The sequence below is a fragment of the Pelobates fuscus genome, chromosome 5 (genome assembly GCF_036172605.1).
Source record: "Pelobates fuscus isolate aPelFus1 chromosome 5, aPelFus1.pri, whole genome shotgun sequence".
Classification (NCBI taxonomy): domain Eukaryota; kingdom Metazoa; phylum Chordata; class Amphibia; order Anura; family Pelobatidae; genus Pelobates; species Pelobates fuscus.
Window position 1 is genome coordinate 133315907 of NC_086321.1, and position 25380 is coordinate 133341286.

The 25380-nt window shown below is 43.4% G+C and overlaps 1 protein-coding gene across 1 annotated transcript in view; it reads left to right on the forward strand.

Annotated features, from left to right (window-relative positions):
* Positions 1 to 11824: 11824 nt before the first annotated feature.
* Positions 11825 to 25380, forward strand: part of AACS (acetoacetyl-CoA synthetase) — an 82659-nt gene continuing 69103 nt past the window's right edge. Inside the window, exon 1 of the mRNA XM_063454336.1 lies at positions 11825 to 12027. Coding sequence (XP_063310406.1) covers positions 11889 to 12027 — 139 coding nt within the window. The 5' untranslated portion in view covers positions 11825 to 11888. The remainder of the gene's footprint in view (positions 12028 to 25380) is intronic.

Below are 25380 nucleotides of genomic sequence, written 5' to 3' on the forward strand. Positions count from 1 at the left end.
TGGGGAGCAGAGGAAGTCACGCCCCCTCCCCCTGACATCATCAGGAGAGGCCGGCTTACTCCACAGACTGCAGGCTGCAGGTTCCAGATCCTGTCCCACCCCTCCTGGCCCAAGGTAAGCCTCAGGGAGGGGGGAAGGCACTTTAGTTTTGTTTTTTTATCCATTTCCTCAGTCCCTGTCCCCCTATTTAAGGCCCTGTCCCCCCTCCTCAGTTCCTGCCCCCCTCCTTAGTCCCTTTCCCCAGTCCCTGTCCCCCTCCTCAGGCCTGTCCCCCTATTTAAGGCCCTGTCCCCCTTCCTCAGGCCTGTCCCTGTCCCCCTCCTCAGTCCCTGTCCCCCTATTTAAGGCCCTGTCCCCCCTCCTCAGTCCCTGTCCCCCTATTTAAGGCCCTGTCCCCCCTCCTCAGTCCCTGTCCCCCTATTTAAGGCCCTGTCCCCCCTCCTCAGTCCCTGTCCCCATATTTAAGGCCCTGTCCCCCCTCCTCATTCCCTGTCCCCCCATCTCAGTTCCTGCCCCCCTCCTCATTCCCTGTCCACCCATCTCAGTTCCTGCCCCCCTCCTCAGTCCCTGTCTCCCTCCTCAGTCCCTGTCCCCCTCCTAAGTCCCTTTCTCGAGTCCCTGTCCCCCTATTTAAGGCCCTGTCTCCCTCCTCAGTCCCTGTCTCCCTCCTCAGTCCCTGTCTCCCTCCTCAGTCCATGCCCCCCTCCTCAAGTCATGTCCCTTTACTCAGTGCCTGCACCCCTCCTCAGTCCCTGCCCCCCTCCTCAAGCCCTGTCCCCTTACTCAGTCCCTGTCTCCCTCCTCAGTCCCTTCCCCCCTCCTCAGTCCCTTCCCCCCTCCTCAAGCCCTGTCTCCCTCCTCAGTCCTTGCCCCCCTCCTCAGTCCCTGTCCCTTTCCTCAGTCTCTGTCCCCCTCCTCAAGCCCTGTCCCCTTACTCAGTCCCTGTCTCCCTCCTCAGTCCCTGTCTCCCTCCTCAGTCCCTGTCTCCCTCCTCAGTCCCTGTCTTCTTACTCAGTCCCTGTCTCCCTTCATCAGCCCCTGCGCCCCTCCTCAGCCTCTGTCTCCCTCCTCAGCCTCTGTCTCCCTCCTCAGCCTCTGTCTCCCTCCTCAGCCTCTGTCTCCCTCCTCAGCATCTGTCTCCCTCCTCAGCCTCTGTCCCCCTCCTCAGCCTCTGTCCCCCTCCTCAGCCTCTGTCCCCCTCCTCAGCCTCTGTCCCCCTCCTCAGCCCATGGCCCCCCTCCTCCTAAGCTCCTGTCCCTCTTCCTCAGCCCTGCCACCTTACTCAGCCCATGGCCCCTTCCTCAACCCATGGCCCCCCCTCCTCCTAAGCTCCTGTCCCTTTTCCACAGCACTGTCACCTTACTTAGCCCCTGTCCCCCTCCTCAGCCCCTGTCCCCCTCCTCAGCCCCTGTCCCCCTCCTCAGCCCCTGTCCACCTTACTCAGCCCCTGTCCACCTTACTCAGCCCCTGTCCACCTTACTCAGCCCAGTGCTCTTACTCAGCCCCTGCATACGAGCATCAGCCCCTGCCCCCCTCCTCAGCCCCTGTCCCCCTCTTCAGCCCCTGTCCCTCTTCCTCAGCCCCTGTCCCTCTTCCTCAGCCCCTGTCCCTCTTCATCAGCCCCTGTCCCTCTTCCTCAGCCCCTGTCCCTCTTCCTCAGCCCCTGTCCCTTTTCCTCAGCCCCTGTCCCTTTTCCTCAGCCCCTGTCCCTTTTCCTCAGCCCCTGTCCCTTTTCCTCAGCCCCTGTCCCTCTTCCTCAGCCCCTGTCCCCCTTCCTCAGCCCCTGTCCCCCTTCCTCAGCCCCTATCCCTCTTCTCAGCCCATGCCCCCCTCCTCAGGTGGTGTGAGGGGGGGGCGGGGGGAAGGGGGCGGGGAGTGGGTCTTGGGTGAGTTCCTGCACTTTTTTACCCAGGACTTGACCCCTGATAAGACATAATAATTATGCCCATGCAATTTACTTTTGCCATTTGGCTAAATACGAACCTCCCTCCTCTCTAAATCATTATCTAATTGTGACAACTTTAAGAGTAGGGTCAGATCATACTTTGTTTGGGAAAATGTAAAGAGCAATAACTTTATACATTTTGTGAACATTATAGGACTACACATATGTAACTATATACTGCACATTATGAAACCCTTCTGGTAACATTTGGCCATTAAACAGAAAGCGTTTTATTTAGCAGTCTCATATTCTCTTCTTTTTTCATTCTTGTGAATGTTCACTGTATGCTACATTGGATGACAAAGCAATTCAATAACCTTACCTGTGAATTTTCAATTTTATGTCAAGACACGGAGGCTCATATTGCTTAACCCTTTCTTTACTGTCAAACTCCATGGCAGCACTTGGCTTTCCCTTCTAGAAATAAATATTTTATAATTTGCATGCTTTCTTTTTTTTTGTCTCAGACATATTTATTTTCAAGAAATGGTTAATATTAAATAGTGCCTTTTAAAGAAGTGAAAACAAAGAAGAGTCTGTGCTATAATACAGTGACCAATGATGGGATGGTATATGCAGTCATCTAATGACCAGGTCCATAGATGGATGAATAATCCTCTTTATGGTTGGTGTCTACTTCATTATGCAAAAGTTTTTGTACTTCAGGAATGAATTTTTTTTTTTTTTTTCCTTTAACAGAAATCTGATTTTGTCCCTGAATTGGGTAAATTACATTATCGCTTTTCCTTTTTTTTGGTAATCACTTTCCCCCCCTTTTTTTGTTGTAATTCCTACACTTCTAGTGTTTGTCAATTTCAAAGCTTTTACAGGCTTCACACTCAAATAGATTAGATCAGTGGTTCCCAAACCAGTTCTCACAGCCCATCAACAGTTTATCAATATCGTCTTTGGAATAAAAAAGGGAAACCCATAAATCCTGAATTTTTAGGTGGGTCATGAGAACTGGGAACCACTGGATTAGATAATTGAATCTACTTTACATCTGGTGTCCATATGTGAATCCAATTTTTGTCATAGAGAAGCAATGTATTGGTGGATTTCGGCAATGTGACGTTCGTGCACTGTTTATCCTGTGTATTGGATAGTAAACATGCTTGTTGAATTCAGAATGGGTGGATCGGGCTGCTGTAAAGAGGCTGTCTCAGTGCTAGATTAGAGATAATCCTAATGTGGCTTTGTCACGTTAAGTTTTTTATATTGATAGATTCATTATGCAAAGCACTTCGTGACTGTGTTGGAATTTCAATGCAGTCAAAAGATATATTTAAGACAAAGGTAGGGATTATTCTGTTTTATGTAATTCCCAATCTTTAGTCACGACAGGCTGATGGTTAAAGACATCATCTTGTTTTATAGACAATAGGCCTTATTGCAATTTCCCAGGGCTGTCTTTACACTCTCTGGTTCCTTACTACCCCAATGGCTATCCCACCGATACTCTCCCACTCCTGAACACAGATACCACACTAATGGATACGTAAACAAACAATCAATCACAGAAACACAAAGATATTAATACACACTGCCAGACAAACACAAAGATATTGATTGCCAGACATTCATCCTCAGGTACTGCTGCACACAAACATACCTCATATCACATCACATCACACACACATTCCCATACACCTTGAAAGATTATCTATGGAACATTCCACGACATCCTCCATAGACCCTCTTTCTACTGACACACATGGGCGATAGTAAAGCAGTGATGATGGTTCCTGGTAGATTGTCACCAAGAGCCCAAAAAGTATGTCAGAGAGCAGATGGCGGTGGAGAAGAAGGCAACTGAAGGGATGTCCCTAACTGCCACCCCCTTGACCCCACCCATGCCACCTTTTGAAGTCTTTGCCAAAAAAAAAAAAAAAAGTGTTTTACTTAAGAAAATGGTTCATATAAATATAAACTAACACTGTGGTTGTAAAAAGTATATATATATGACATTTTGGGGAGGAGTTAATATGCATCTTACAATATGCTGTATATAAAACAGATTCACAGACACAGGTTATTCACACAATTACTAACTGTAGCAAATGCAATCAGCATGGCAACAATGAGGAAAACTAGCTGTCAGCCTGCCAGTCACACTGTAACATACTGCAATGCAGAGAGTGGTGAATCACCCTAACAGACTCACTGACTGACTGACTGTTATATATATATATATATATATATATATATATATATATATATATATATATATAAAATATTATATAGCTTTCATATCATTCAGTCACTCTCCACACCCCTCTCTGCTTCTATACCATAGGCCACGCCCACAACCAGACCTCACTCTACGATATCTATACCATAGACCACGCCCACAATCAGCACTGCTCTGTATAATGTGGATTACACCCTGTTGCTGCTCTGTATACCATAGGCCACGCCCACTTCTCCACCACGTTCTATTTGACATTTCCACGCCCATAATCCGACCTCCCTCGATACGTCCATTCAAACACGGTCCGTCAACACACCTTGTCCTCAGATTGCATAGGCGGCGGAGGGATACGCAGTTTACCACGTACCATCTACGCACAGAGCGTTTGATTGGCTGTGACGCCACTGGTTCCACATCAGCCGAGTGCTCAGCTCGTTGGACGGGAAACTGTCAGGAGAGGGAACCAATAGCGCAAGAGCCTCCCCAGCCAATCACCGTACAGCGTCAGAGGGCGCGTCTTCACTGGGAAACGTAGGGCAAGCGGTGTTGTAACAGGAAGACGGTCATTGCCCAAGTAACCGCGTAGCCACGCCCCCTGCATGGCACTTAACCCGTTCACTGCTGGCAGGCAGAGCCCAGGATAGTGTCTGTGGTTTCTGAGCCTTAGAGGAACATGCTGTATTGTATTGATTGCTTTCCATGTTGGATTATGTGCCAATACAAAGTTACACATTGACAAAATAAAGGGACAGAAATGTAATCAATGAATTACCCATTAATAAAGGCCCAGTCCTGGCTATGGTGGGGCTATCTCTTGCTCTCGCTTAAAGGGACACACTCCACTCTCGCCTCCAGTCGTGCTACTTTCCCACCTTGTTGTTTGGTTGCTGCCCCTCCTATTGTGTTTTTACACCCCACCTCCTCTAGACTGTAAGCTTGTTTGAGCAGGATCCTCATCTACCTATTGTTCCTTTAACATTTTGTAATTGTCTTATTTTTATTGTTAAATCTTTTTAATTATTGTACAGTGCTGCAGAATTTATTGGCGCTCTATAAATAATAATAAACAGGGCTTGTCCTGCAGTCTTGGGCTGGTACTTTGGGGTCCCACATCAGCAGACACCAGGGAACTGTCCCAGACCAGCATTAAATGCCCCCACACTGTGTTAAGGGCAGGAGAAGGACTGTCAGTAGTGCTCGATGCTCCTCTGCCCTGAGTTAGTCCCAGCCAAGGAGTCTTTTTTTGGGTGTCACTGGGACACCCCTTTAGGCCCGCCAACACTCTGTCTCTTGGCATAGTTCCAAATTTTGGGAAGGATGAAAACCTTTTCACCCAATGCTGTACCAGCCTAGTTGCAAAGCGCTGAGTTGGAAAGTGTGTTGATGATGGAGGAAAAAAAAAATTACAGTAAGTATGGATACATTTTTTTGATTCTCTGTCTCCACAAGTGGAATTATGCGAGCTTGAAGTCAGGGATGCATATGTGCAAAAGGTAAAAAATTATTTAGAAGACAAATAAATGGCAGAAAAACACAAGACATCTCTGCCAAAAAACGTTAATTGGATTTGAAATATATCTCCAAATGGCAAGACCACATCTTGAATATGCTGTGCAATTTTGGGCACCTGTTCTAAAGAAGGATATTATGGCATTAGAAAGAGTGCTACAAAATTAATAAAAGTCATTGAACATTTTAGCTATGAAGGCAGGTTAACAAATTTAAACCTCTTTAGTTTAGAAAAACGTCGCCTCAGAAAGGATATGATAACAGTATAAATAAGAGCAATTGAACATATCAATAACATCAAAAAGAGACTAACGTCTCACTCTGTACCAGTCCATTGTAATTCGTGCCCAGCTTATAAATTAAAAAAATCTCACCTCTGTGGGCTTAGAGAGAATTTCACCACACTGGAGAGGGGGAAATAGGGACAAGAAATTGGCCCAAAGAGAAACATTTTTGATCCATAAATTGCAAACTTTAATCCCCACAGGACTAAATGTCGATATAGATCTGGTGTGTTTCTTGCATTAATTTGGATGTTACTCAGATTTAAAAAACACCTGGAGGAAATAGTGTATAGGAAGAAAATAACTGTAACAAGTATATGTAGCTTTTTTCAACCAAATGTTCTGGAATTTTTTTATTTTATTTTAAGTGAACTAGTCAAATTAGTTTTGCCTCAATACAGTAAATATAAAAAGAAAAAGCAAGTGAGAGGTATCTAAGTACACCCTTACAGCTTCCATAGGAATTAAGAGAATAACTAGCAGACATGTGCCGCTAATCAAATGTCCTTGATTACTTAATTATTAGCAAGTGTGACCACCACTACAAAAGCTACATTTTTAGCAGTTTGCTGGTCACCTTTCATTTTGCAATACGTTGCAAACAAAAGTTATTGGAACACTATAGAGTCAGGAACACAAACATGTATAGTGTCGCCCTAGATTGGCCTACACACTTCTCATTAGACCTCGCTCGGAAGGGGGCCTGGGTCTCCCCAGTGTGGAACAATATTACAAGGCCGCCCACCTTTCAAGGATTTACGAATGGGCGAATGCAAACACAAGCACACAGTGGGTTAAAATTGAGGATACATTTCTCGAGATTCCCATACATACGTTCTAAACATCACCCGACCAGCTCCGCCACACTTCACTTAGAATTTGGGACACGACCAGACAGTTTAAGGGCATATCTCCATACCCATCTCCTAAGTACCCACTCACTCATAACCACCTGTTTCAGGAGGGGCGATCGAGTACTAACTTCCACTTATACCACGACACTCCAGTGCTAACGCTCCAGGAGATGGTCCACGACAATGGGATAAAAACCCTTTCACAACTGCTGTCAAATCAGGCTGCTACGGGCATCCAACAACTATCTCATTTCATACGCAGCACTAACCTTCTTCCGGCCAGCAACACACACTAAAAAAAGAAAATTCTATTGACAATGTATTCTCTTTTGGTAGGAGCAAACGCACACACCATTTCGCACTTTGCTTTGAGATGAATGGAGGAATTACAGGACTTCACACCGAGTCAGTGGAAAGCAATACTCCTGAGAATACACACATCATCCACTGATCTTAGCACACAGGAAAGCAACTATAAATGCATTGCGCAATGACAGTATACGCCCACGAAAATACACAAAATCTACGACATTGCTTCAGACAAGTGCTGGAGATGTCACCAACATAATGCTCATACGACACATATATGGTGGCTTTGTCCAGAGATCCAAAAGTTCTGGAAATGTACCCACACACTGATACAGACGATCACCACCTCAAAGATTCGTTTCTCTCCTGAATACATTCTGCTCTTAGCGCCCATACCAAATGTCAAGACTGCTGCAGCCAAATTGATATCCGATTCATGGAATGGATACATAAGGTTGAATTTGTAAGACAAATGGAAGAGATTACCTTCTCTGTTAACAAAAGATACTCAAAGTACTTTTATCCAATTGCAAAAAAATCCTCACAACATTTTGCTGAAACCTGAGTAGTTCACGATCCTAAGCTGGGAATAGTATAGAGGATCAGTTAACACTGTGTCCTATCTACCCTAAGACAGTAACAAAGTGAAACAATGTTCGAATGTAGTGGTCTAGGAGGTTACCAGGGCTAACCCTTATCATCCAGGCAGTAAATGCATATACCTGATTGACTATGCGCCATTGTTATCCATGTAAGGCAATTCCTCATATGGTCAATTGAATGTATATGCTCCATTGTTGTCTTTGCAAGACAGGTACTCAAATTGTATTATATTTTGACTTATGTTTCAAATTTTTCTGTTATCATTTGCAAACAGTGAATAAAAACATTTTTAAAATAAAAAATAAATAAATAAAAATAAAGTAACCTGCACAAAGGTGTTAATTTAAAAAACAATAAAACAAACATGTATAGTGTTAAAACGACTAGTTAGCCCTCCAAATATAGAAAAATTGTAGCTTTATTCCAGTCTGCTGGTGCTGGCCCTTCCTTTGATCTGCCTCGTTGGATGACATCATCATAAGTTTTGATCTCAGCCAATCACAATGCTTTATCATAGGAATCACAACACTTTTCCATAGTAAAGCATTATTTTGGCTGAGATTGTCAAGTCTGATGAACTCAGCCTGTCTGAAAAGACAGTGTTGACAGCAAAAAGCCTGAAGGGAATGATTATACTCACCAGAACAAATACAATAAGCTGTAGTTGTTCTGGTGACTATAGTGTCCTTTTAATTCCTGTATAAGCTGGTGAGAAAAGATGAATGCCAAATTCACACTGCCAAATGTACAATTTTTCGCAACAAAACATGTAGCAACATACACCTGTTGCACCTTGAAACACCTTGAAACATGTAGCAACATACACCTGCAAAAATGGACATTTGTGGTGTTTTGTCATTATTAGTAACAAGCTTTCAATCATGCTGCATGGATTTTCTTTATTTCTTTTCAATAACAGAGACCACCATGAGCAACTATATTGACCATGTACTCTCCTGTGAATTTCCCATAACTGCTTGTGCAACTTTCACAGCTCTAATACATTTATTTTCATGATTATATTTTTTTTAGTTAGTGACCGGGTATTTACTACTGTGAGAACTGTCGTACGGAAGCCCAGAGAGGGCATGTATTTGTAATATTTTTTATAACTTATGTTGAGAAAATAACTTGTTTTCTCAACATAATAAACTTGCTTTCTCGACATAATAACTTATTACCTTGAGATTTTATCTTACATTTCCGGTGCTGTTCCTGGCGCTGCACTCTACTCCAGCCGTCCTTGCACCTTGCAAGCAAACTTGGAAATGACGTTGCCAGTCCCATAAGCCTTTGCAGTGGTGATATGCCACTTAATTTACAATTCACAATTTCTTTACCACAGTTCATCAGCCTTATTTAATATTGGCAAATGATATGACCTATGGTAAAGAAATAACATATTTTATGATGTTTGTATATAGTCAATTTTATAGTAAGTGGCACTTTTTAAATTTATTTATATTACAGGATATAACCATGTATTTTAAATAATGAATGTGATTATACTTTTTTTTTTTTTGAGTAAACGATAAATGCATGTTAGGTAAGTGAATAATAGCTCAAAGTAACTAAAGGGATACTATAAGTGCCAGGAATACAAAGCTGTATTCCTGGCACTATAGCTCCCTCTGCCTCCCACATCTCCTGCGCCCCTCCCCCCCCCCCTCCACCAGCGTCCCGTGACTAGCGGGCGATAATGCGCATTCTCGGGAAAATGCAAGACGTGCCTTAAACCTCCCATAGGAAAACACTGAATCCATGCTTTCCTATGGGGAAAAATCTGACGCTGGATGTCCTCATGCAGTTACTGGACCAAAGATTCGTTAGGATCCAGGAAGCGCCTCCTGTGACTGTCTGGGAGACAGCCACTGGAGGCAGACTTAGTGCTGCAATGTAAACATTTCAGTTTCTCTGGAACTGCAATGTTTTACATTGCAGCACTAATTGCAAAAGGGACACTGCACCCAGACTACTTCAATGAGCTGAAGTGGTCTAGGTGCTTATATTGTCCCTTTAACTTGTAATATTTTTAGCACTGGTTAGCACTTTGTATATGGTTGGTATGGCTACTTTTTTGTCAGTAAATTATGTCAGTACCAACCTAATTCCTGTGTATGGGTGTTTATTGGGATCACTGTATGTTATGCATTAGCTTGACAATTTGGGCCCCTAAATGATGGAACACTGCTTTATAAGGGCGTGCTGGAACTATTTTCTTTATTTCTGTATATATACCGTGTTGGGTGGAACAGGCTTTTGTATTCTGTTGTTAGAATGTCAGTGACTCCCTGGTACATGTAGAATACACGAGTCAGGCAACCACGGCTAGAACGCCTGAGGATGTCCACGTCATTTAGATTGCGAGGGACTGAGAGAGACTTAGGCTAGAGTGCTGGGGTTTGTCTGCAACTGCCAATATGGCTGTCTGAAAATGAGATGAAAGGAATTTCTCTAGTAGTAGGGAATCCTAAATGGCTCCTTTCAGTTGCCTGCCAGGATTTTCAAATATTATGTTTACTTATACCCTATGTTTAACAAATATATTTTTTTCTGAGGTTTGAAAATTCACTGTAGAAAATCACAACTGTAGAAATTCACAAATCCAATTTGGAACAAGGAGCCTCCTTCTTGGTTCCCTGTCAATCATTGTTATAAATTTAGCAAATTTCTGCCATAGAACATAGCTTAGAAACCAAAACAATGTTTCTGTTCTCTTCCTCATTTGCAGTGTTTGCCCTGTCTGTGCTTGGATTGTGATGCCACCTTCATAAATCTTTAATATAATTTAAAAAAAGGAAACAGAGCATCACATGATAAAAAGGCAGAAGGAATACATTTATTATGATGCTGGAGCGTTGTACTGTTAATTGAGTTTACTGGGCCCCCTATTCCCCAAATAAAGGAGCTACTTAACACTAATCCAGATTTGAAAGGGTTTCATCACTGCTTTCTGCCGGGAGATTATAAGTACTGATGATCTCCTTGCCAATAAAATACTTCCCATAGAGAAGAATTGGGAAGAAGCATGCACGCATTGCAATCAAACACTTTCCAAGTATATGCTATCACATCCGCTTTGTGCAGATGCACCAAGCTAATGAGGAAGAGCACCCAATCAGCTGTTTGACAGCTGGGAGGGTACAACCTAGACCAGAGGTAGGCAACCTTTGGCACCCCTGATTTTATGGACTACACCTCCACTGATGCTTTGCCAGTATTATGGATGTAGGAGCCTTATGGAAGATGTAGTTCACAACATCTGCAGTACCAAAAGGTGCCAACTGCTAACCTAGAAAATAAGTGCTGATTTTTCTTGAAATCAACAGTTTTCTAAAGTGACAAAGAGGAGACATTTTGTCCACACTCAAAGCACTTCAGCAAGCTGAGGTGTTTTAGACCTATGAATGTGTTTTTTTTTGTTGTTTTTTTTTTTAAAAAACACAGATATAGGTAATATTCAGTATTTTATTCAAAGGTGTAATTTCCATAGAAGCGACAGTTTCACTTTATGTTAAGCAATGCAGATGCAGGAAATTACAGAAACTGGAGGTTACCCAGGTATGTGCCTTAGTGACAGATGGTGTTCTCTCTGAGTTAATTCAAGTTAGTGTTTAACCTTCATTTGGCACCTCAGCTACTCTGTACCACAACTCCCACGATGCTCAGCCAGTCACATACCCAGTTGACAAACGTGGAACACCTGGAAAGGTTCCATACAAATTAAATCAGTGCTCAAAGTAATAAACTGGACATTATGTTAGTAAAACAGATTAATAAGCAAAACACTTTTCCAATTTCAACCTATTTGAAAAGTTTTACAATTTGCTCTTTTTTTCTCTGTCAGTATAAAACTAATCTACATAACTGTGTGGGTGGAAAGATTATATTTTACTCCTATGTAAATACAACTTTAAGTGAGGAAGTAAAGCTTTTTCCCGCATTCGAAGAGTTAATGAGATCTAAGTTGCAGGTAATCGTACATTACAAGACACCCTACAAGTAAGCTCGCAGCTAGTAAACCCCGAAACAAGTCTTGTAAACAAAACCAAAAAAAAGGGGAAGGGCATATGGGACTATTTTGTTCATGCCTGCTGCGGAGGGATACTGTTAGAGCGCTAGCATGTAAATAAGAGCTTGCTAGATGCAGGGAATGGGCTGGATTGGGGACTGTCAGGCACACTGTTAGCAGCATGTCTAAGAAGGAGGCGGAGAAGAAGATGATGGAGGAAATCATGGAGTCCAAAGTAATGTGGTACCCGGACTCCAAAAGAATTACACAGATGGACCAATTCAGGGCCAGAGTCAACAGCAATTATGGGCTCAATCTGGGTGAGTGCCAGCCGGGAAAATAGGGAGATAAATGGGTTTGCCAAACAAGTGTACCCCAAAGCGATATATGACTACAACTCCCATGATGGCTTGCTAGCCTTATTAAGGCTGGCAAAGCATGATGGGTGTTGCAGTTATAGAACAACTGGAGATCTAACTTCTGGCCACCCCTCAATGAACCACACCATGTGCAATTTTTACATTTTCCATCTAAAAGGCATGCCATATATAATTCTTAAAATTGTCCACAGATACATGTTCTCATTAACCTATTCTCAGGGTCTCTGTGAATACAGATGTTGCTTACCTTCCAACGTTCTAATGCAGCAGAGATATTTATTCCATACAGGAGGACTCCAGAGGGAGCTGAGAGTGGGTGGCACAGCTAGGCATTCTGTGTAGTGTGTGGGACAACAGAGACATGGTGACAACTGGTTATGAGCTCAGCAGAGATGGAAATAATTCAGGCAGGTAGCCCAGTGTAGCCTGATGTACTTACCTGCAGCTCTAATTACTAAAGTGAGAAATGACAGGAATTCAAAGTGAATTTCAAATGTCAGACCAAAATAGCCAAATTAAACACAGAATTGACCAGCAGCATAAAGAGACAAGCAGTGCAAATTTTTGTTTTGAATTTACAACACATTGGCAATGTAGAAAAACAAATCCTGGGCACCCCATTTTGACTATTAAAATAATGTTTGCACCCATAAAATCTTTCATGAGTTTTGGATTATTGGTATTTTATTTCAACGTGCAGGAGTAATTTCATTCATTCATTCATGAATGATTCTAATGTGTATGCTAATAGAATGCTGCGTAGCTTAATTTAGGTTTTTAATGAATGAAGCTAATCCCTGCACACATATGATGTACAGTCTCTCTCATAAAAAAAGTTATTTAGGAGTTGGACAGAAAGCAGGAGCTTGAACAAACAGAGAATGTGACATAGGCTGGTAGGCCAGGAGCCCACATCATTGCTGTACTCTTGTGTATGTCTTAGACTCGCTCGAGTACAACACTGAGGTCTATTGAGGACCCTGTGAGAACCTACATAGATAATGTCTCTCAATGAGTGAGACAATGCCTTATTTCCACAGCCGCTTCTAGAGATGGCTGGGGGAAGTGACAAATTTGACTGAGCTTCATCCGCCTTTTGTCATCCATAAGACAAAATAGTCCCTACTTTACCTTATGATATCTTTTGACATTGTTGGGATTTCAATGAAAGCCCAACACATAGGGTTATTTATTAAAGTAAGAATCCAAAGTGACATGAAAGTGAATTTTAAATTCAAGGTTTAAATAGCCGAACCCAAACATTTTTCTTTGAGAGCTATGCTTTCATCTTGGCTACTCTGGCCTTGAATGTGAAAGTCACTTTGAATTCTCTCTTTCGTGAATAACCCTAGCACATTTTAGGATCATTTCATAAAGATTTTATAGTTGAACACTTTTGTCTACTGTAGAAGCTTTACTTTTCTTTGGTCTTCATTGTCTTAATTAATTTGTGCTCAGCAGAATATATTTATGTATCTAGTTTTGGGTCAAAAATATATGCATATCTTTTTGTTTTGCTTTTGTTTTTTACATTCTTTATTTTAACAAAAGGACATCATCATTTACCTTGTTTACAAAATGTAAAAAGTTGAATTAGCAATAATGATTCAGAAACAGAGGGTATTCTATCCTGAAGGTGGTAACCCGCAGCCAAAACAAAAATGAAAATTCACAGTAATAGAATTGAGGTATCTTGAGTGATTTGAGAACAATTTTCCATCAAGAGAAGTAATCACAAGGCAAATAAACATTACAGGCTACTCTAAGCACCATTACAACTTTAGCTTAACGGAACACTATAGCGTTAGGAATACAAATATGTGTTCCTAACGCTAGAGAGCCCTAGTCACCGTTTTGCGCCAGGCTCCCTTGGCACTGGTGACCTCTACTCCTCCATCGACGTCAGCTTCCCAGTAGAGCCGAATGCGCATGCGCGGCCAGAGGTGCGTGCGCATTCAAATCCGCCCATAGGAAAGCATTAATCAATGCTTTCCTATGGGGTTCTTTTTTGATGCTGGACTCCGTGAGGACATCCAGCGCCAAATAAGTGCGATTTACTCAGTGTAAATTGCGGAAGCGGCCTCTAGTGGCTGTCAGGGAGACAGCCACTAGAGGCTGGATTAACCCGGCAATGTAAACATAGCAGTTTCCAGGGCCGGATTAAGAGCACAGTGGGCCAGGTGCTGACAATTATGAGGGGCCTAAGTACAGAATCTTATTGTCCAAAAACACTAAAACAGACATACCTCTCAAGCATTATGTATCTGGTGAAGATGTTGCCGGAGGGAAACTCATAGGATGCAGCTATAAAAAAAACCTCAGATTCTCTTAAAATATGCTAATCTCTCTGTAAATTATGCTTTCATCTTTCAAGTTAATCCATACTCCCTAACAGCAGTGTCCAGTGAAGCAGTAAGTCAATGGGTGGTGTAAAAGGGTGGACCAGTGACGCGGATCATGTAACCAGAACTTCCGAAAGGGCCGAACATGCCCAAAAAGGAGGCGTGTCTGACCAAAGAATTGGAAGTCTAGTCTAGCATGAATGCATGTCAGGCTGCCTGCCAATCATGCATGCTGGCCAACAGCTTCCTGAGCTTGGCATAAATGCTTCTAATGATGCGCTATCTCTATGCTTTCCAAGGACTGTCCCCTAGTATTCGCTGGTCCACTTCTATCCTAACCTTCTTACTAGAAGGAAGAAGCTCCTGGTATACAGTCTGAGACAGAGAAAAGGTGTATGTAGTGAGTGTAGAAGAAAGGGAACATGGCACACTGTTAGAGAGACCAAAGGCGGCATTACCTTAACTAATTTCATTTCAGTTAGTCCACACAAGTTTTGTTCCTCTACATCCCTCTTAAGTTTCCATACTTAAGCAAGAGTATGTGCATCCTTTCTTGGAAAAAAATTACAGGCCTTACTAATTTTCATAACTAATTATGTATGCATGACATCACATGATGTAAATCACAAGGAGTGACAGAGAAAATTCTGTGAAATCCTCAAAAAACTACTTAGTTTGATACTGCTGTATAGATGGATTGCTCCCAGTGTCCCAATGTCACCCAGTGTCCCCATGTCACCCAGTGTCCCCATGTCGCCCAGTGTCCCATGTGTATGTGTCCCCATGTCTCCCAGTGTCCCCATGTCACGAGGTGACACTGTGAGACATGGTGACACTGAGACTATGCATCACAATGTCTCTGTGTCCCCATGTCTCCCAGGGACACTGAGAGACATGGGGACACTGGGAGACATGGGTACACAGACACTGGGAGACATGGGGACACTGAGACACTAGGAGACTAGGGACACTGAGACACTAGGGACACTGGGAGACATGGGAACACACATAAACTAGGGACACTAAGACACAAGGGACACTGGCTGGGAGACATGGGGATACTGAGACACTTGGGGACATTGTGTTCCTAGTGTCTGTGTCCCCATGTCTCCCAGTGTCTCAGTGTCCCCATGTCTCAGTTTCCCCATGTGTGTCTGTTTACCCATGTCTCAGTGTCCCTATGTGTGTCTGTGTCCCCATGTCTCCAAGTGTCCTCAAGTGTCTCAGCATCCCCAGAGGTCTCCATGTGTCCCCATGTGTCTTAGTGTCCCCATGTCTCCCTGCAGCCTTTACCCCATCCCTCACTTATCTGAGCTGTAGGCTGTCTCTGCAGGCTGGAAGCTGCTGTCTGAAATCTTTGTGCTGTGTAGCTGCTCCCCCAGCGGATCAGTGAGTAGAGCAATGCAGGTATATGCTGTAACTTCCTATCACTGCCTCTCTCCACACACAGTGACCCCTACTGGTCGGTAATGGTATTGCAGAGTAATCTCTGTTTATACTGAGAAAAATACTGGCATTTGTATTGCCGGTATTACTGCAATATCAGCACTGGCCAGGCAGCCTCAACTAAATAAATACCGGCCAGGTGAACAACACAGAGTAGTGTGTAAAAAAAAAAAAAAAAAAAGGAAAAATATATATATATTTTTTAAATCAATGGGCCTATTCCATGGGCCTGGGCTTGGAGCTGCAGCTCCATCAGCCCCTATGTTAATCCGGCCCTGGCAGTTTCTCTGAAACTTCTATGTTTTCAGCCGCAGGGTTAAAACTAGAGGGACCTGGCACCCAGACCACTTCATTGATCTGAAGTGGTCTGGGTGCCTACAGTGGTCCTTTAATTAAATGGTTTTGTGTATCATGCTCCTGTGTACAAATCACACCACTTCGCATTTTGTTTGCCATTTAGTAATTAAAGGAACACTTTAGTCACGTAGACCCCTTCATCTCAATGAAATGGTTAGGATGCAGTGGCTCATTTTTTTCCATGCAATGTAACACATTTTAGAAACTGTACTGTTTACATTGCAGGGTTAAATTCACTTCTTGTTGTCTTCCTGACAGTCAGCAGAGGCACTTCCTACTTCAGACCGAGTAAAACTTGGTCTTAGAATCAAATGTTGCGGATATCAGCATTGGTTTTGAGGAGCAGGGCGATTTGCTGCACATCCGTTCTCCAATCCAATGCTTTTTGAGGCAAAACATTGGATTGGACGAGATCGCGGGTTACATCAGCAAGTTTGCTGACGTTACTGGATGTGGAGCTGGAGGCTACAGGAGAGTAGTCCCAGCGCTGAAATGGAGGGGAGTAAAGTTTATTTTGTTTAACCCCTTAAGGACCAAACTTCTGGAATAAAAGGGAATCATGACGTGTCACACACGTCATGTGTCCTTAAGGGGTTAAAGGGACATTATAGTCACTAGAACAAGTGCATCTTAATGTAGTTGTTCTGGTTAGTTTAATCATTCCCTGCAGGCATTTTAATGCAAACACTGCCTTTTCAGAGAAAAGGCAGTGTTTACATTGCCCCCTAGGTACACCTCCAGTGGCCACTCCTCAGTTGGCCACTAGAGGCGCTTTCTTTGGCAGTGCTGCACAGTGTTCAGCACTGCTGTTCAGCGTCTCCACACTCTACATGGAGATGCTGAACTTTGCTCATAGAGATACAGTGATTCATAAATTCTGATTGTGTCAGCAAGGAGGCGTATTAGGGGCATGGCCAGCGCCAGTGGACCTGCATGGCGCTGCAAATAAGGCAAGCCACCTACATGGTAGTTTAAACACTATAGGGTAAGTGGATAGAAGGGAACCTATAGTCGTAAAAAAATACTTATTCCATTTAAATCACTTCTTGCAGCCCTAGCGAGACCTCCTCCATGGGAAAAAAAGGTTTTATTAGTTCTCATCTCCTGTTTAAATGAACTTTAATCACACACAGGGCTGCTGTTGACTGTAGCAGCCAATGAATAGAGCAGAATAAAAGAAACATTCTAAATTAATCACACTGTGAAATAAGAAAAGCTCAAATAAGCTTTCCATAGAGGATATTCGTTCATATAGAGTAGGAATTCACCTGTCTAGGTGTTTCCTGCAAATCCCTTTGGGTCTGTCATTTGTTAAAAAAAACAAAACTATATATATATATATATATATATATAAATACTGATTTAGCACTCTTCATCCCATTTTTAACCTAAATTAAATGATGGTTTAAGATTATTTACAAAGCTGGAAATTTTAGGTTAATAATTTTCCTGGTTTACTGTATAAATCCATAGGTGGACAATGTGAAATATCCAGGGTTAAGGCATTGCTTTCAAGTAAGCATGCATTTAATAAAGAAGACTTTGCTCTTTCCATATGTGAGATGTTTGTAAAGTGTACACTTGATTTACATTTGTCAAACCAACTGCTGCCACAGATAGATTTACTGCTTTAAGTATGTTAAACAAATATTTGTACATGTGAACAATTCTGCACTTTAGAAGCGGACACTCTATTTAAAGGGAAACTATAGTGCTAGGAATACAAAAAATAGATAGGGCCTAACAAACACTGACAGACACACACACACACACACACAAACACTGACAGACATACAGATACACACTGGCATACAGATACACACACACACACACACACACACACACACACACATATATATACACACGCTGTATTCCTAACACTATAATTTCCCTCTGCCCCCTCACCTCATGACCGCTATATAAAGGGATAAAAACCCTTTAAAACACTTGCCTGATTCCAGCACCAATGTCTCTCAGTGCTGGGTCGGGCTCCTCCTATTCTGATGTGTGCTCAATAGGCCTTTCTTATAGGAAAGCATTGAAACACGCTGGGCATCCTCATGTAAAGTGAGTAAAACTCTGTGAAACTGCAGGAAGCCCCTTAAGTGCCTGTCTGTTTTACATTGCAGGGTTAACAGAACTGGGACACTGTACCCAGACTACTTCAATAAAATGAAGTGGTCTGGGTGCCTGCAGTCTTCCTTTAAAGGGACTCTCCAGTGCCAGGAAAACAAATCCGTTTTCCAGACACTGCAGAATCCTACAGTGCCCCGTCCCTCCCTTCCCCCATCCCATGTCGCTGAAGGGGTTAAAATCCCTACCTGAATCCAGTGCTGATGTCCCTCGGCGCTGGATCAGGCTCCGCCTTCGCTCCTCACCCGCCAATGATGTAGAATATTTCATATTCACTTATTTTGGCCTAATCTGTGAAACACTGGTAAATTGACGAAAATGAGACTGTTGTTGTTCACTTAATGTGTGAATTGTTGGGAATTTTTAGTGAATATTTTTTTAGCTTTTTTGCTGGCGTGTACCTATATAAGCTCATTCCAGGCTGTCAATCAGCCAGCCTGAAACACGCCTATTGGTTAGTACCCCCTCAGTTCTCATTCAAGTTTAGATCACATACTATTGCACAGGTGGCAAACTATTTGCATATCAATCTGGCATACCCATGTAGTAAGTCATAGAATATTATAGTACTGTAGTAACAATAGAGTGAGTGTGTCTCATGCTGGTGTAACTTACATAGTAGGAGGTACTCGGCACCAAGTTAATAGAGCTAATAAGGTTCTCATGATATTAAAAAAGCTAAACTATTACAATCAATAATATTTTAACTGACCTAAATTTATCCTGAGTTTTATTTCAGGTTTAATCATACGTGATTTTACATAGAGATTATATAAAAGTTTATTAAAACAATCTGCTTATTTGTTATTTTTAAAAAATGGTTTATTCCCAGAGTCCCATATGCCAAGTCACTCCTGCTAGGCTAGATTATCCAGCTATAATCAGATAATGTTAGTACTAATAGCACGTGACCCTTGTTGGTTTCTCTCTCTCTTTTTTGATTTTTTTATTCTTTATTCAATAGCAGGTACATGCAGTAGTACAGACAGTAGCACACCTAAGCACCACATGCTGTTACTTTTTTTCAAAGAATCATAACAAAACAGAAGAAAATGTCCATAGTGTACACTAGTGGAAAGCATATGCAACCCATTACAACCAACACAGTAATGCGTAAACTTATTGACATGTTATAATATAAGGGAAACTTCCCCATTGTCCGTGGAGGCTCAGAAAGCCGCCCAGGGCAGTGTAAATAATGCAAGTAGGTGCAAGTATAAATAATGTTACACAAACCCATAAAGTGCATCCAAGATATATCTATTAGGATGTCCTTGTTGGCTTCTTAAAAATCCCTTCGAGACTTTCTGGGTTTATTTACTAAACGCTAGATCAGGGGTAGGCAACCTACGGCACTAGTGCCATGCACGGCACTCAAGGTGTCTTTCCACGGCACTCAAGGCTGCTAGAGCCAAACAGGGTCTGGCCTATCAGGAGTCTCAGTGAAACTTCAGATATCTGCTAATACAAAGAGGTAGTGAAGGACAATCCTCAATTTATGCATTGCAGCACATAGAGGTAGTGATCTCAGATCAGTTCCTCCCAGCACTTGTGAATAGGAATCCACACTGTAGTAGAGCAGCCCACACGGATGTTGCAGCTCCTGTCCTTGACCTGTACCTGCCCAGGCTGGTCCCCACTGGAACCCAGGGAAGCCACCCACACTGCTAGATATACACAGACCTGCAGAATAAGCCTCCCCTCATACAAATAATACGAACAGCCCACACACAAACATACACACAATCCCCACAAACGCAACACCACTAACAATCTACATACATGCACACAATCCCACATGCAGCCTCTCACATGCAAACCCCCAAACAGCCCCCATACACTACCTAACACACAATGTGACATATCCATCTACACACAATTCCACAAGCAGCCCTCATACACAGCCCACATTCATATGTATCATACACGATACCATAAACTATTAATGAACATATACAATATAATAGCTCATATACGCACAAATACAACGATACAAAGCAATTACAGTATAAATAACAAAAGCAGAATACGGCAGCACACACACCTCAATTTAAAAAAATAGGATCGGCAGGGCCGTTTGAAGGAATATGGGGGCCCCAAGCAAAATGGACATGGTGGCCTCCCTGTGTTCTCCTCATCTCCCCTTCTTCTCACCCCCCTGTGTTCTCCTAATCTCCCCTTCTCCTCACCCCCCTGTGTTCTCCTAATCTCCCCTTCTCCTCACCCCCCCATGTTCTCCTCACCCCTCCTCCCTGTGTTCTCCTAATCTCCCCTTCTCCTCACCCCCCTGTGTTCTCCTAATCTCCCCTTCTCCCCACCCCCCTCCCTGTGTTCTCCTCACCCCTCCTCCCTGTGTTCTCCTCATCTCCCCACCCCCTCCCTGTGTTCTCCTCATCTCCCCTTCTCCTCACCCCCCTCCCTGTGTTCTCCTCATCTCCCCTTCTCCTCACCCCCCTCCCTGTGTTCTCCTCATCTCCCCTTCTCCCCACCCCCCCCTGTGTTCTCCTCATCTCCCCTTCTCCTCACCCCCTCCCTGTGTTCTCTTAATCTCCCCTTCTCCTTACCATCCCCCTCCCTGTGTTCTCCTAATCTCCCCTTCTCCTCACCTCCCCCTACCTGTGTTCTCCTTATCTCCTCACCCCCGTGTTCTTCTTACTCCTCCCCCCCTATGTTCTTCTTTCTGCCCCCATGTTCTTCTTACTCCTCCCCCCTCCCTATGTTCTTCTTACTACTCCCCCATGTTCTTCTTACTACTCCCCCCATCTTCTTCTTACTACTCCCCCCATGTTCTTCTTACTACTTCTTACTTACTCCCCTCCCACCCTCCCTGTGTCCTTCTTATCTTCTTATTCCCCTCCCCCTGTGTCCTTCTTATTCCCCTCCCCCTGTGTCCTTCTTACTCCCCTCCCCGTGTCCTTCTTACTCCCATCCCCCGTGTCCTTCTTACTCCCCTGCCTATGTTCTTTTTACCCCCCCCCCCCCCGTTCTTCTCACCTCCCCTTCCCTGTAGCGTGGCCGAGCTCAGGGTGCACTTCCTGTCAGTCCGGCCGGGAACAGGAAACTGAATCTCCTGTACCGCATGGTACCCGGCCGGACTGACAGGAGGAAGAGGAGCTCGGCCACGCTACAGGGAAGGGGAGGTGACGAGAGAGGCAGTGCTGCAGCCGCCTGAGGCTCTCTATAGAGCGCTCAGGTGGCTGCAGCCTTATAGGAAGCACCGGCCCTGCTTGGGGGCCCAGGCCAGCTCAGGACCCAAAGCAATTGCTTGGTTAGCTTGCCTGGTAGCGACGAGCCTGAGGATCGGCACGCTACGGGACATCACAATCCTATATCGGCACAGTGCTGCTAAAAGGTTGCCTACCCCTGCGCTAGATTGTAACTACAAAAATCTAGTTTAGCTGTAACCATAACTGAGCTGGAAAATGTTTCCAAAGCAACAATTTGAAATGTTTCCGTTGTCATAACTATCCTAACAAAACAATAATCCTTTGAATATAAGGCTGTCTAAAATTCACAAGTTGCTGTTTATAGTTGTATTGGCAAACGATTAAGTAAAAATTGACAAGAATTTATAGTGCATTTTAAATTTAAAGCCAAAATAACTGTACTGGAACAAGTCTCCCTACCAGCTATGCTTCCAGTTTCTCTATTCTGGTCTTAAATTTGAAATTCTTGTAAATTAAATTTTTATTAACATTTTCATTGAACTTCTCGTTACTTGTTAAATTGCAGTAAAGAGGTAGGACTCGCAGGTCCTTGGCATGCAAATATACTTCAACCAGCTAGCAACCCAGGGCTTCGAGAGGCAAGTCAAACAGTTAAGGGAAAACAATCTATACTGTACATCATAAATATCGGGAAGGTTACAAACCAACAAACATGTCGAATCAAAGCGTAGCAATTTATGTTTAGGTATAATTGGTAGTGTCATGGTGTAGCCTATGGTATCTTGTATTAGTGAACTGTTAGTAGTTTTCAATGTAACTTGAGTTAGTGATGTACCTCCTTTGTCCAGCTTCCCAACCACAGTCGTGCCCCTTGGCACTGTAGACTACCCGCCCATCTGGTTGGTTCTCGTGTGTGTCCCCGCCCCCGCCTCCCCCTTGGCCCCCGGTTTGTGATGGTGTTAAATTTGAAATTCACTTAAAATTCCTGACAATACTCACTAATAAATAATCCTGTATGTTCATTGCAATTTGATGTGTTTTGAATAAAGTGCTCTAAGTAACAGTCTGTGCTCAGAAATTTTGGGGCCCCTAACACTGCTCAAGGTCTGGGCCCCGGGACCTACAAACCCCACCCACAGGAATACACATACACACAGACACAAACACACGCACTGATACAAAAAGGATACACACATACTGACACACATACATACATACAGACACAAACACACACACGCATAAGGACATACATACATAGTTACTGACAGACATATATACATACATACTGACATAAATACATACATTCTGAAATATGCATACATACTGACATACATACTACACATACAGACATACATACATACACATACTTGAATACATACACACAGACAGACATACTGAAATACATACATACTTAAATACATACTGACATACTTGCACATACATACTGATACACACAGAGCTAATTTTTCTTACCTTTTTTTTTTTTGCAGGAGAGTGGCTGGGGATGATGGGAGTCGGCGTGACTCTTCCGTCCAGGCGGCCTGTCTCTCTCCCCTCCTGCGCGGAGGGAGCTGGGAGGAAGTAACAGGCCATCACTTCCTCCCAGCTGCTGCAATTTTTTAAAGGGGCCCGGTTGCGCTATTGCACGGACACCGCGCTGACCGGGTCCCTGAAGATATAGGGCCCATTGGGTGGCCGTAAATGCTTGGGCCACTCGGTGGGCCCTATCAGCGTGCGGGCCCCGGTGCAGCTGCACTGGCAGCAGTTCAGCTGCTACACATAGGGCCTGGGCCCACAGGGTGCCGTCATGGTTGTCACCCCCTGATGGCGGCTCTGCTCATTTTAAAGGTTACAGTGCTAAGTGCATCTCTGTGCATAGTTGGCCATAACTTCAGCGCTTTGCAAAAATCTCTGCAGACCCTTCCTCACTCCTTTGCCATCCATATTATATTTGTACAGTGTGTGAGCAGGTCCCTAGAACCCTTTTTCTGGTCTCAGAGAGGCTGAGTAGTGACTGCCCATATGCACAGTCTCATCCATAGAGCTTTCAGTAGGGTGAAAGATGAGACAGTATGGTTGCTCTCAGCTTATTAAGCAGTTGGATGCATCCTATGTAATGAATAGAACAGGAGAAAGAAATACATATTGGAGATTATGGGGTAAGATCAGACCCCATTTATCAAAAGAAGTAGGTTCTGTTTGGTAGAGCCCCTTAATTATCTAGGAACATGACTGGGGAATGGTATTTGTTTTCCATATTTTTTTAAGTAGTAATTATCACTGCTATTCTGAAGTGCACCCTTAACCCCTTAAGGACACATGACATGTGTGACATGTCATGATTCCATTTTATTCCAGAAGTTTGGTCCTTAAGGGGTTAAAGGATCACTATAGTGTCAGAAAAACAAACTCGTTTCCCTGACACTATATAACCCTTAGGTCACCCCCACCCTCACGGACCCCCTCCCGCTGGTCTGAAGGGGTTTAAACCCCTTCAGCCACTTACCTTAATCCAGCGCTGTTGACCTCTCCTCCCCTGCCGACGTCAGCTCCCGAGTGGAGCGGAATGCGCATGTGCGGCAAGGGTCGTGCGCACATTCAAACAGTCCATAGGAAAGCGTTTCTCAATGGACGTTCTGCCCGCTAAATGCGATTTTCACATCCAGCATTGCAGAAGCGCCTTGGCGGCTGTCAGGAAGACAACCAGTAAATAGTTTTGCACTATGATGTTCTCCTTTGTATTTTCCATATGAGCATTCTCCACATGAATTTCCCTACCCATTCGCTGGAGGGTAACTATATCCAGTTTTTTCATACATGGTGATAAGTGGCGCCCTATTTTCTGTATTGTATACAGCTTTTTGTTGCACTTTTGGTTAAGGGACACAGGGAGTGCTTCCCTATATATAGTGGCTGGCCTGCACTAAATTGATAACCAGTTTGTCTCACTATCTACTTTTTGGTTTATAGACAACCAGTAGAGGCTGGATTAACCCTGCAATGTAAACATAGCAGTTTTCTCTGAAGAGTTAAAACCTGAGCGGAAGTGGTCTGGGTGACTATAGTGTCCCTTTAAACTCTCAGCAATGCATTGCATTTACATTGTCTCCTAGCTACGACCACCTCTAGTGATTGTCACTCAGACAGCCGCTATAGAAGCTTGCTGGTCTGGTCCTTCAATCTTTGCAGGACCGATATTCAGTGTCTTCTCACTCTGCATGAAGACACTGTACATTCCCCACAGAGATGCATTGAGCCAATATATCTCTATGAAGATTGGAGCAGTGCAGTGATTGCCACACGTGCACTAGCTGCCCAATGCCTCTCTGTAGGGAAGCATTGAATTGGCTGAGATCATCCATAATGCTAATCTCAGCCTGGGATGGAGTGGCGGCCGCAGCGAGAACTGCACTCCAGGGGAAGAAATGTAAAAACACTTTATGTAATTATTTCACAGACAGTCATTAATCAAAATAATGGAGAAAATACTCTAATGTTAAAAATTTATATTTGAATTCCTTACGCTAGTGTTCCGTTATCCCCAAGGAGCAGTTCTCTGTTGCTCTACAACTTTAACTTTTAATTTGGGCAGATACTATTCACAAGCTGGTGGCTACGAGTTAGAAACCAGCAATATAAATTCCAATAACCAGAATAGTCTTTGAGTATAACACTTTGTGCTTTAAAAAAAACATTTTGTTGTTCCATGTATATCACGCCAACAAGAGCTGGGATCGTTACCTACCCAGGTGGACTATGCATCCATTCATACTGAAGCAAAGAACAGTATATTTTCTAAAAGTATTATGTTTAGGGTTACCATGAAATTTCGGCTTAGTTATCCTTAA